Source organism: Zosterops lateralis (genome assembly GCF_965231275.1).
Source record: "Zosterops lateralis genome assembly, chromosome: W".
NCBI lineage: Eukaryota > Metazoa > Chordata > Aves > Passeriformes > Zosteropidae > Zosterops > Zosterops lateralis.
This window is the reverse complement of record NC_139801.1, coordinates 26,363,192-26,375,507: the sequence shown is the minus strand read 5'-3', so window position 1 is coordinate 26,375,507 and position 12,316 is coordinate 26,363,192. Positions and strand designations below refer to the sequence as shown.

General features: G+C 41.7%; 1 protein-coding gene across 6 annotated transcripts in view; it reads left to right on the top strand.

Annotated features, from left to right (window-relative positions):
- Positions 1-12,316, top strand: part of LOC310922190 (transcription factor RFX3-like) — a 214,089-nt gene that overhangs the window by 153,057 nt on the left and 48,716 nt on the right. For 5 of the 6 annotated variants that reach the window (XM_083882606.1, XM_083882603.1, XM_083882604.1 and 2 more), the window contains 4 exons: positions 2,216-2,337; positions 7,105-7,217; positions 8,028-8,143; positions 8,633-8,787. In XM_083882606.1, the coding sequence (XP_083738732.1) occupies positions 2,216-2,337; positions 7,105-7,217; positions 8,028-8,143; positions 8,633-8,787 (506 nt within the window). Of the gene's footprint in view, positions 1-2,215; positions 2,338-7,104; positions 7,218-8,027; positions 8,144-8,632; positions 8,788-10,156; positions 10,262-12,316 lie in introns of those variants that run through there. The other variant, XM_083882608.1, reaches the window with a different exon arrangement.

Here is a 12,316-nt window from a genome sequence, read left to right as displayed (position 1 = left end):
CGGGCCAAGAGGTGTCTTTTGGAAAAGTATACTTCTTGTTTTTGTGGTTTGACACTGGCCAAATGCCCGGCACTCACAGAAGTTGTTCACTTAGTCTCTCCTGCTACAGTTGGGTAGAGGAGAGGGAAAAAATTAAACAGCTCATGAGTTAAGGACTGGGAGAAAAAAAAGACTAATGGCTAAACAAGTTCAAATTTAAAGGTATAAAGTAAATTTATTATTAACAGAGTCACAGGAGGATAATGAGAAGTAAAATAAGCCTTTAAAACACCTTTTTTCCCCCCTAGCCCCTCTGTCCTTCCCACTGACAGCACAGGAAGACAGGGTGTGGGGGCTTTGGTCAGTTCATCATTCAAGATCTTTTTCTATTTGCTCAGGGAGAGGAGTCTTTTTTCTGCTATCCCATGAGGTCCCTTCCACGGGCAAAACAGTCATCCCAAAACTATTGTGGCAGGGGTCATTTGTCCATGGAGTGCAGTCTTTTAAGGCTAGACTGCTCAAGTTTGAAGCAAAGACTCTCTTTCTCTACCTCTGGAAACAGGGGCCTTGTCTCTCTATTCAGGTTTCCCATTAGACCACAGCTTTCTCTAACATCTATCCGTTCTGGCGAGAGCACTTTTCCCACAAGCCTCTGCATTCCCCGTGGACTTCATGCATTACAAGGGGAACAGTTTGTTTTACAATAGTCCTCACCATGGCCTGCAGAGGAATCTCGGCTCCGAGGCTTGAAGCACCTCCTCTCCCTCTTTCTTTTCCTCTGACCTTGGTGCCACCATGTTGTTTTCCCTCACATATCCTCAATTCCTCCTCTTCTCTGACTAGAAGAAAAACTGCTGCTTGTCGGTACCATTGTCAACAAGTTCCACCAATTCAAAGATTCTTGCAAGATCCCACAGCACCGAGAAGTTGATCTCATCTAGGTTCCAGATCAGGGAATTGCTCATCATGCTTCTGCTGCTGGCCAGGCGGCCCCGCTGCCATCGTGTGGACAGTGGCAGCTGCCCCGGTGCTGGTGCTATTTAACGCGTCTCTTCATGTGGGGCACCGGGAAGGGGTAGCTGCTGCTGTCGCCCCTGCCCTTTTCGCTCGCAGTGTGGTTGGCTAGGGCCAGGAAGGCAAGGTTTGCTGTGGGCCGCACTGGGAATGGTGGCGGCTACAGCAGCAGCTGCAGTGCCTCCCCACCCCAGGGAAAAAACTGCGTGTGTGCTGTTTTGATTTTACAATCAGCAATTTCAGACTTGAGCAACAGTTCACAGGCATTGCTTGCCGCATTGAGGTTTCTCTAGCTTTCTTCTGGCTACAAAGCTACTTCAGAAGGACAAAGGTTCCACATTCTTATCAGTAAGAGCTGTGGCAGAATTAATTTTCAGTCGTGTTGAAGATGGCAGGCAGAATTTTCAGCCTGTCAGGGTGATGGTTTTAACATCTGACCACCCTAAACAGGACTCCTATTTGTATCTTTGTCCCTTTTATCCTTTATAAAAGTTTTTGTGACTTAAATGATGAATAGAATAGAATAGAATAGAATAGAATAGAATAGAATAGAATATTTTGGTTGGAAGGTACTTACAACGATCATCTAGTCCAACTGCCTGACTATTGAGGGCTGAACAAAAATTAAAGCATATTATTAAAGGCATTGTTCAAATGTCTCTTGAACAGTGACAGGCTTGGGACATTGACTGCCTCTGTAGGAAGCCTGTTCCAGTGTTTGACTACCCTCCCAGTAAAGAAATGCTTCCTAATATCAAGTCTGAACCTACTCTGCTTCAGCTACTTAGTTTAAGTAGCTTTCTCAGACTTTCTGAGCTCATGAGAAGTTTGTTGCACATTAAAATTATTTAAATTACTTTGTCTTCAAACAAATGAATCACCCTTCTTTAGGTGATTAAACCTTTATTTTTGAGCTACTTGATTCCTGGGAAGACCAGTCCTTTGGAAAAGGAAATATTGTATTTCTGTTTAGTGTAAATGAGCTTTAGATGTTAGTGGTATAATTTTTAAACCAAGTTCCACAAGAAATTGGTAGTTGTGCTATGATACCTGCTTTATGAATTTTATGTGTTGCCAATGTTCTACATTTCCTTGCTACAATTATTCTGATGTTACTTTTTCTTTTGTGTGAACTAGCAAAACTGTATATTGAGACTCAGAAATCAGGCACTTACAAAAAAGTGACCCTAAAGAATTATTTTGTATTTGATAATTTTTTTAGGTACAAGCCTGTGCAGAAAGTGGATGGAGTTCCAGATGGTTTCACAGGAAGTGGTCAACAGACAGGCACATCTGCTGAACAAACTATAATTGCCCAAAGTCAACATCATCAACAGTTTTTAGGTATGAAAATATGTTATACTGATGTCTCACTGATAATAGAACAAAAAGATACTCATAGGAGCTATATATTCTGTATTTTATTTAATATTCATCATGCAAATTGTCCTGGTTTAGGGCAAATTTGGGAGAAAACCCCTGAAATAGGGTTCCCTTGGAGAGCAAACCCAAATGGCCCCTCCTCCCAGCCAGTCCAGGAAAAGAACTTCCTTGGAGAAAAGTGGAAAAAACTATTTATTTAACAAACAAAGTGCCCACAAGCTTAAATAATGAATAATATGAAGCAATAAAACCTCTTGTTCTGGAGTGAGATGGCAAATTGAGAAAGTCCTTGCTGTGAGTGTAGCTCGGCTCTCTCTCAGTCTCTTATCAGTCCCTCTGGAGGTCCAGGTGCTGGTGGGCCACAGGTGCGAGCTCCCCAGTGCTCCTCTGGGTCTTTCAGTCCAGAGTAAGTTTAAACAGTCCCAAGAAAAAGGAATAAAAAAACCAGTCCAGGAAGCTCCTCTGCCTTAGGTAGCTAAACTAACTAAAAGCAAAGAAGATTTTTGTCTCGCTGCTGTCTGTGCCTCAGCCGAACACACCAGAGAAGGAATGCAGAGGAGTGAATGCTGTTTTGTCAAAACAAACTGCCCCCTTCTTTCCCTGCTTCACTTTCAGAACCAGTCTTAAAGCCACAGAACTCAATATACAGCAGAAACAGAACAGATGATTGGAGATACAAGCATCATAAAGTCACCCTAAGACACAGATATAAACCAAAAAGATGTACAAAATCTATTTGCACAGTAGATTTAAAATATATTGCAATGCAAGTGCGGTGAAGACTGAGGCAAACTGTTCTGGGAGATGCGCTCTGGAGTCAAGCATCATGCCAAGGGACTGTGGAGAGAGTTCCTGAAGTGGCAAGACCTCAAAATTAGCACCAAGAGGTGCCTCTGCACCCCACCTTCCCCTCTCAGCAGGAAGCGCTGAAGCTCTGACCCAGAGGCAGCTCTGACTCAGTGTGGGTGAGGTCAGGATTGATGAGGTCCACTCCCTACCCTGTAACAACCTGGACACAATGTATGGGGCTAAACTGAGATTTCTTTGCTCTGGGTAGATGCAAGGGAGAAATACTGACCAGATATTCTCAAGAGGTAAAAATCTCACAAAGGGTCACTGGGAAAAAATAGAAAATCAAGGATATTTGGCAAAAGATTTAGTACAACATAAAACACTTATCACAGCATCAACTTATCCCATTCAACTTAACAACCTTTAAACCCATTTGATGTTATGTTCCATGAAAAGAAAGTTAGAAGAAGAAAGGGAGAAAGATAGGAAAGACATAGCAAAAGAGTCATACAGCTACCAACTCCTGGGTTCCAGCGATGTAACAGATAGAAAACTCCAAGATTAAGGTAGAGTTAAAGAACAACATGCTTGCCTTGTGGTCAGCCTTCTTAAACCCATTGCCCTTTGTGGGCCTTCCTCCGAGTTGGGACTTCCAGTTGCTCAGCCACTCAGGGGCTGGGTTAGGCAACACTGAGGGGCTGCCTCCAGTGTGCTATGATTGACAGAGACTGGGGGGTATAGGGGACAGGGCACCACCTCACCAGAGCAAGGCTGGACCTGCCCCCTACTGCACATATTCCAAGCATCCCAAAATGTCTCCAGACATTGATCTTTCTAGTCTCTGACACATCCCTACAAAAGCAGCTCCTAGGACACAGAGTAGGTAAACAGGGAGGAGTGTGGCAGTTCAGGAAGGTGGAAGGCAGTCACCCATTAGCTCAAGAAGAGAACTCAGTTGGTGATCATTACCTTCTCAGAAGGAGGTCAGCTATGGTATCCACTTGGCAGGGAGCTATGTCCTCTGGACTTGCCAGAAAGGATGTGGTGAAACAGACAGAGCTGCCATGAAAACATGCAGCCATCTAGGTCTTGTGCTACAGGGAATGCCAGAGCCTGACACTGGTATTGAATGGCAGTAGAGACAACAGCTGTGTGAGATATGAAGTGGATGATCTGCTTGGCCCAGGGACAGAGCTAAGAGAGGAGCTAGAAAAGTTAAGAAGTATCAGGTACTCTGAATGGTTGAGCCACTCTCTACCATTCCTGAGGCAAATGCACCAGCTGGCCACACCACAAGAAAAGGATCCCTTGCATTCTCACCACCAGGCAGAAGGAGGGGACCTAAGAGATGGGAGGGAATGGAAACAGGTCTCTACTCAAGGCAGCAGGCAAATCCCCTCCTGGCCTACCTCACCTTCCCAGCTGCAATACAATAAGTATGAGGTTCTAGAACTTGAAGACTAGGCACAGAATCATCAGTGTTAGAAGAGATCTCCAAGATCGTCTAGTCCAACCATCAACCCAGGACCCCCATAATCACCCTTAAACCATATCCCCAAGTGCCACATCCAGATGCCTCTTGAACACAAATACAACAGGGGCACACTACAATATGGACAAAGGTCCATCCAGGTTGGAGAAGTTGCCTAGGGTGAGTAAGTCTACCCCCTGCATCACAACTGCCTCAGTCAAGAAAAAAAGAGCAATTTTCATTGGTGACTCCCTTTTGAGAGGAACAGAGGCCTGATATGCTGACTGGACCCAACCCATAGGGAAGCCTGGTGCCTCCCTGGGGCCTGAGTAAAAGACATTACCAAGAAACTTTGTAGCCTGGAACAGCCCTCTGATTATTATTCATTACTGTTTTTTCAGGTGGTCAAAAATGAAGTCCAAAAAATAGTCTGAGGACAATAGACAGGGGCCCCAGGGCTTTGGGATGACTGGTTGAAGGATCTGGAGCATGAACAGTTTTCTCCTCTATTCTGCCAGTTGCAGGGAATAATGGAGGTAGAAACAGGAAAATCATGCAGATGAATATCTGATGCTGAGCCAGGTGTCACCAGCAGAATTTGGGTTTTTTTGATCATAGGTTTACATGACACTGAGCCTGCTGGCAACAGCTGGGGTACACCTGTCTCAAAGGGGAAAAAGGATCCTTATTAGTTAGCAGGGCTCACTGAGAGAGCTTTAAACTAGATTTGAAGGAAATAGAATCAGGAAGACTGGAGATAAGCCTGGGGGTGACACGCCACTGACAAATGGTGTGCTAATGAGGTCCTTCAGTCTGTAGTCTTGATAGAGGTAGGGAATGGAGATCCATGCAGTAGCAAGTATGCATGGGTTATTGATGTACTAGAAACCACAGAAGCAGCTGAGAATGGTCAAGCAGAAATTAGAGCTTCTTCCCCTGAAAAGATAGTGGATCAATAACACAACTTCAGTGTATTACATCAATGCACTCAGCATGAGCAACAAACAGGAGGAACTGGAAGCCATGGTGCAGCAGGAAAACTATGACATAGTTGCCATCACAGTGACATGATGGAACAAGTCACACAACTGATGCAGATGGTCTTTCAGGTCCCTTCCAACCCAAACCATTCTATGATTCTATAACCTGATCTCCTTCTATGACAAGGTGACCTGCCTACTGGATGAAGGAAAGGCTGTGGATATTGTCTACCTAAACCTCAGTAAAACCTTTGACACTGTATCCCACAGCATTCCCAGAGGAACAGGCTGCTCATGGCTTGGATGGGTACAGATTTCTGGGTAAAACACTGGCTGGATGGCCAGGCCCAAAGAGTGGTGATGAATGAAGTTAAATCCAGTTGGTGGCTGGTCACAAGTGGTGTTCCCCTGGGCTCAGTATTGGGACCAGTCCTGTTTGATATCTTTATCAGTGATCTGGATGAGGGTATTGAATGCGCCTCTGTAAGTGTGCAGATGACCCCAAATTGGGCAGAAGTGTTGATCTGCTGGAGAGTAGGAAGGCTCTGCAGAGGGATCTGTACAGGCTGGATCAATCGGCCGAGGCCAATGGTATGAGGTTCAACAACGTGAAGTGTTGGGTCCTGCATTTGGGTCACAACAGCCCCATGCGATGCTACAGGCTGGGGGAAAAGTGGCTGGAAAGCATTGGAAAAGGATCTGGGGGTGCTGGTCAACAACTGACTAAACTTTAGATGGCAGTGTCTGGGTGGCCAATAAGGCCAACGGCATCCTGGCTTTTACATTTACTAATGTAAAAATGCTTATTAAATGTGTTATTGCAGTAATTGTACACTTTGTTTTGAATTCATATATTTGGATTTTGAAGCATCACATCTTTTGGCATAACCTTGCTGGTGCCAAAATCATTGGGAACCTTAGGCCATAGTTAGCAGGTTTTTGAATTTTCCTTTCCACTGTCCCCCTAGTTGACAGTGCATTTTCCCCCCCATACCAGTATATCTGTTGGAAACACTTGTGAGAAATAGGAAAAAGCACATGTTGGCTACAGTTGAAAGGCTTTTTAATTTCAAATAAAGATATGCTGCTGAGTCTACTAAACCCTAACATGCATGTCAATGCAAAAATTCCTCGGTTGATCAAAATAAAAACTATTGCATTATATTGATCTCTTATACTGACATGAATATCCTGAAAATTAGTCTTATCTTTTTTTATATACAGATACAATATGTATATGTAATCTTATTTATCTGCTACTTCTCAAGAATATTTTAACATATCCTTTTGTTTTAAAAATAGCTAGCCAGTTTGTTCACAATTTTATTGCAACTTTAAAACATATTAAGTATGAAAGACATTCCTCTTTGGACATTATGACCTTCTAGACTTTATTTCTTTGCATCATCCTTAAATGTTTTCTAATCAAACTGTAATTGGCATCATTTGCAATAGCTTTCTTCTGTTATGTTGTCATGGAAACAGATGCATCTCGAGTACTTCCAGAGTTTGGAGAAGTTGAAATATCTTCTCTGCCAGATGGTACTACCCTTGAGGACATAAAATCACTGCAAAGTCTTTATCGAGAACACTGTGAGGTAAGAAAAGTGGCTTTTCACAGAAATCATTCTTTGAAAATTCATGTCTTCTAGTGAGAATCAGTACAACAGGGTGATTGACACAAAACAGATTACAGCCAGCCTTCTTGTATCTTATGTGATCCTCAAATATCATGCTTGTTCAGAAAGGATATTTTCAAAAAGACCCCTGAAATTTCTCTCTTAACAGGAAAAAAACCCCAAAACATGTAATAGAATACCGATACTGGAATGTAATCATGTGTAGGTTTTGAGAATTTTAGATAAAACTAACTTTAGATAATATGTATACAGAATTTGGGGGGTTTTTTAATATGAGTTGAAATCAGATTTAATTATTATTTCCAATGTTTATGTTAAAAACAAACTGATTTTTTTTCAAGTTTTAAAGAAGCAGGTTGCTTAAGAACTTAAGGCCGCATTTTATATTGAATAACGTGTTTTAAAATTATTGTTGAAGGTGCTTTAAAGCATGTAATGAAGTAACAAAATTAATGAAATAGGTTTCCTTTGTGTTTGCAATAGTGTTGAAAGTTCCATTTAAGTGAATTCACCTGATATATGTACTTAGGCTCTTTTCTGGAGGGTTGATCTTAGTCACTTGGCCTGATCTTAGTCTCTGGTTACACTAGTCCAGACAGTTGGAAAAATTTTTGCTAAGAAGTTATTAAAAAGGATATTATATGTTTATTTATAAGCATACATTTTAATATTTTTTCTGCAAAATGACCAGGGGCAGCTATACCCCTGGAAAGAATTGTGGAAAGAATCACTTAGAAGACTATCTGCACTGATTTTATATTTCTTTAGGCAATAGTGGATGTTATTGTGAATCTTCAGTTTAGCCTGATAGAAAAATTGTGGCAAACTTTCTGGCGCTATTCTCCCTCTGCTCCAGCTGACGATGCGGCTATTATTGAACTGAGGTCAGTAAATGTATCTTTGCTTACTGTTCACCATCATGATACAACAGCAGGAGTTAAATCAGTGAAAGGCTTAGTTTTACATATAGGCTAAGAACTTTTTCTGATATCAATAGTTTTTTGGGTTAAATTTGTGTTGTCTGCTAATTGATATATCGGGTGTTGGTATATCAAACTGAAGCCTTGAAATGATTGTATACATCTTCTATTTTTTCATTTGGATTACTAAATTCAAAGTATCTTTTCACAGTATGTTGTCTGGTCTGTTTAAATTGCAAGGACCATTTTAACATACCTCTGCATTATTTATGTTCTGGAGCAGAACTTTGGAGGCCATTTTTTCCCCCAGTTTCATATGATGAAGTTAGAGTTTCAATTGGATGTAACAGAGACATCTAAAAAGTTTTCATTAAATAACCTATTTCAACATCCATTGTACTTTTCTTATCTGTATGTAAATGCATTTCCATTTGTTACGTTTATTCACAACAGCAATCTGAGTGAAATAGAAAGTCGACTTCCAAAGGGAAAACTAATTACTCTGTGCAAAAATGAGTCTATTCTGAAATGGATGGGTAACTGTGACCATGTGATGTACCAGGCTTTGGTGGAGATTCTCATTCCTGACGTCCTTAGACCTATTCCTAGTAAGTTAAACATAGATAACATTTCATAAGATTGTCTTTTGTTTTATGTGGTGAGATTTTTGCGCCTCATGTGAAACTTTTGGGAATGATTTCAAAGGATCTAAACATAGTGTATGTGATCTAGCCTTAACTCTGTTGAGTAGAAAGGTGTACTAGAGTTGATGTAAGCATTGTATTTAAAGAAAAGCAGAGTGGATGTTTCATTGTATTTAGGAAAGCCTATAGAATTTTTAAGAATATATTTTCTTATGAATTATGCAGTTTTTAAGTGCAAATTCTAAGTTTTTATTAAAGATAAAAATGTCTTTCTTTATATACTAGCTCTAGTTTAACTGACAGCTGTGAATGCACTATGGCCCTGAGCATGAGTTAAATGTCAAGACAGTCTTTCTGTTGACTTCAGTAAGCTTTAGTTTAAGTCTTTTATATATAAGTTCTAGTTGTTAAAAGAAAGTAAAATGTATATGCTTTGTCATTTTATTTTTGGATAAGTAAACATTAATGTATTATCAGTGGCTGCTAAAACCTTATCAGTTTTGATACCTATTAAACCAACATAACACTATCAAACATCTTAAGACTTGTTTATTGTTCCAGTCTATTATACTTTATTTTCTATTTCCAGTATGAAGGACTCATCGATTGATTCTAATATTATGGCAAACTGACCATTATCAAGAATAGAGCATTCTTTTCAAAGCTGATTTTATAGCATCCATCATTGCTCAAGCATGGTATTTTTTTATGGCTGCTTTTGGTAGTAAATTATTTTCAAATTGTTTTCCGGGAAGGATAAATTAGTTTTAAAAACATTTATAGCATGTTTTGTATGTTGTGTTAAATCTTGGAAAGTAATTATGATTACATATATATATATATATATATATAATATAGCATATAATATTAAAATAAATGATTAAAAAATATTAGGAACTATCAGGAAGACATCTGTGAAATGCCACAAAGGAATTAGGTTGTGTTCCTCTAAAAAGGTGGCAAGATTGTTAGGTCCACTGAAGTGCCTCTATAGCAATGCATGCAGGATGGATAACAGGAAAAGATAGAAGCCTCGGTGCACCTGGAAAGCTATGATTTAATACCATCACTGAAACTTAGTGGGACAAATCACACAACTGAAACACTGCAATCAATGGCTATAAACTGTTCAGAAAACACAGGCAAGGAAGAAGGGGTGGAGGGGTTGGCCTCTATGTAAAAAAATGGAGTTGTCTTTGAAAACAAGTGCTGAATGGGTTGAGACCTTCTGGGTAAAAATAAGGGAAAAGCCAACAAAGGAAACCTCATGGTTGGTGTTTGCTACAGGCTGCCCAATCAAGGGGAGCCTGTTGATGAAGTGTTCTTACTTCAGCTACAGGAAGCATCACACTTGCAGGCTCTGATCCTCCTGAGGGACCACCCTGACATTGGCAATCTCTCTTCCCACATCTTTCAAGACCCTGAATTTCAAGGTAGGGACTGGGAAAAAGAAGTCCCTCCCATCATGGGAGATCAGGTTTGTGACTACCTGAGGAACCTGAGCTTACACCAGTCCATGGAATGACAGGAGGAGCTGGAAGCCATTGTGCAGCAGGAAAACTATGACATAGTTGTCGTCACAGAAACATGGTGGGATGACTCACATGACTGGAGTGCTGCAATGGATAGCCATAAACTCTTCAGAAGGGACAGGTGAGGAGGGAGAGATGGTAGGGTAGCCCTGTATGTTAGGGACTGTCTCAATTTTCTGGAGCTTAATGGTGGTGTCTATAGGGTTGAGTGTTTACTCAAGAATCAGAGGCAAGGCCAACAAGACAAATATGGTGGGAGTCTGTTATAGATCACTCAACCAGGATGAAGAAGCAGACAAAATAGTCTATAAACAGCTGGGAGAAGTCTTAATAATCACTAGCCCTTGTTCTTGAGGGAGACCAACTTATCAGATGTCTGCTGAAAATACAACACAGCAGAGAGGAAACAGTCTAGGAGGTTCCTGAAGTGTGTGCAAGAGAACTTCCTGACACAGCTGGTGAGCCAACTCAGGAAGGTGCCTCGCTGGACCTGTTGTATGTGAAGGGTAACGGACTGCTGGGTGATGTCTTAGGCAAAGAAATCATGCAATGACAGTTTTTGATTCTCAGACAAGTAAGGAGGGGTGACAACAGAACTGCTACCTTGGACTTTCAGAGAGCAGACTGGCCTGTTTAGGAGATTGGTTGAGAGAGTCCTTTGGGAGGCAGTTCTGAAGGGCTAAGGAGTCCAGGAAGGCTGGACATTCTTCAAGAAGGAAATTCTTAAAGTGCAGGACCAGGCTATCCCCACATGTTGAAAGATGAGTTGGCGGGGAAGATGACTGGCCTGGCTGAAGAGAGAACTTTGGCTGGAACTTGGGGAAAAAAAAGGAGAGTTTATGACCTTTGGAAGGAGGGACAGGAAACTCATGAGGACTACAAAGATGTCATGAGTTTATGGAGGGAGAATATGAGCCAGCAGTGTGCCCAGGTGATGAAGAAGGCCAAAGACATCCTAGATTGTGTCAGAAATAGTGGGGCCAGCAGGACCAGGGAAGTGATCATTCCCCTGTACTTGGCACTGGTGAGGCTCCACCTCATATTGTGTTCACTTCTGGGCCCCTCACTTCAAGGAAGATATTGAGGTGCTGGAGTGTGTCCAAAAACAGGCAACGGATCTGGTGAAGGGTCTAGAGCACAAGTCTTATGAGGAGCAGCTGAGGGAGCTAGAGTGTGGGGAAAAGGAGGCTCAGGGGAGACCTTATGTCTCTTTACAACTACCTGAAAGGAGCTTGCAGCAAAGTGGGGGTCTCTACTCCCTAGTAACAAGTGATAGGACAAGAGGAAATGGTCTCATGATGCACCAGGAGAGGTTTAGAGTGGATATTAGGAAAAATTTCTTCACTGAAAGGGTTGTCAAGCATTAGAGTCACCATCCCTGGAGGTATTTAAAAGATGTAGCTGTGGCACTTAGGAACATGATTCACTGGTGGACTTGGCAGTGTTAGGTTAAAGGTTGGATTCAATGATCTTAGAGGTCTTTTGTAACCTAAATAGTTCTATGATTCCGTGACCTAACAAGATGCATGCCAGGGTCCTGAAGGAACTGATGTAGTTCACAAGGTGTTCTCCATTACATTTAAGAAGTCCTGGCAGTCAGACTGAATCACCAGTGACTGGAAAACGGGAAACATTGCACCCATTTTTTAAAAGTGTAAAAACAAGGATTCTGGGAACTACTGACCAGTTGGCCTCACCTGTTACCTGTAAGATCATGGAGCATGTAAAGGTTACTTCCCAGTCTTACCATTCAGGAGAGTCTCTGGCAGTCACACTCCAAATGCCAGAGACTTTAACTGCTGGGACTGAAGCCTCTTTGCCGCAGTGGCTCCAGCAAGCTGAAGGGAGCCCCTGCACACCCCACTCACATGCAGTCAGACCAGGTTTCCTTACTGGTTCGACCCCAGGTTTCCCATAGCAGTCTCAGATATCTCATTCCATAAAGCAATTTATTCACTGCA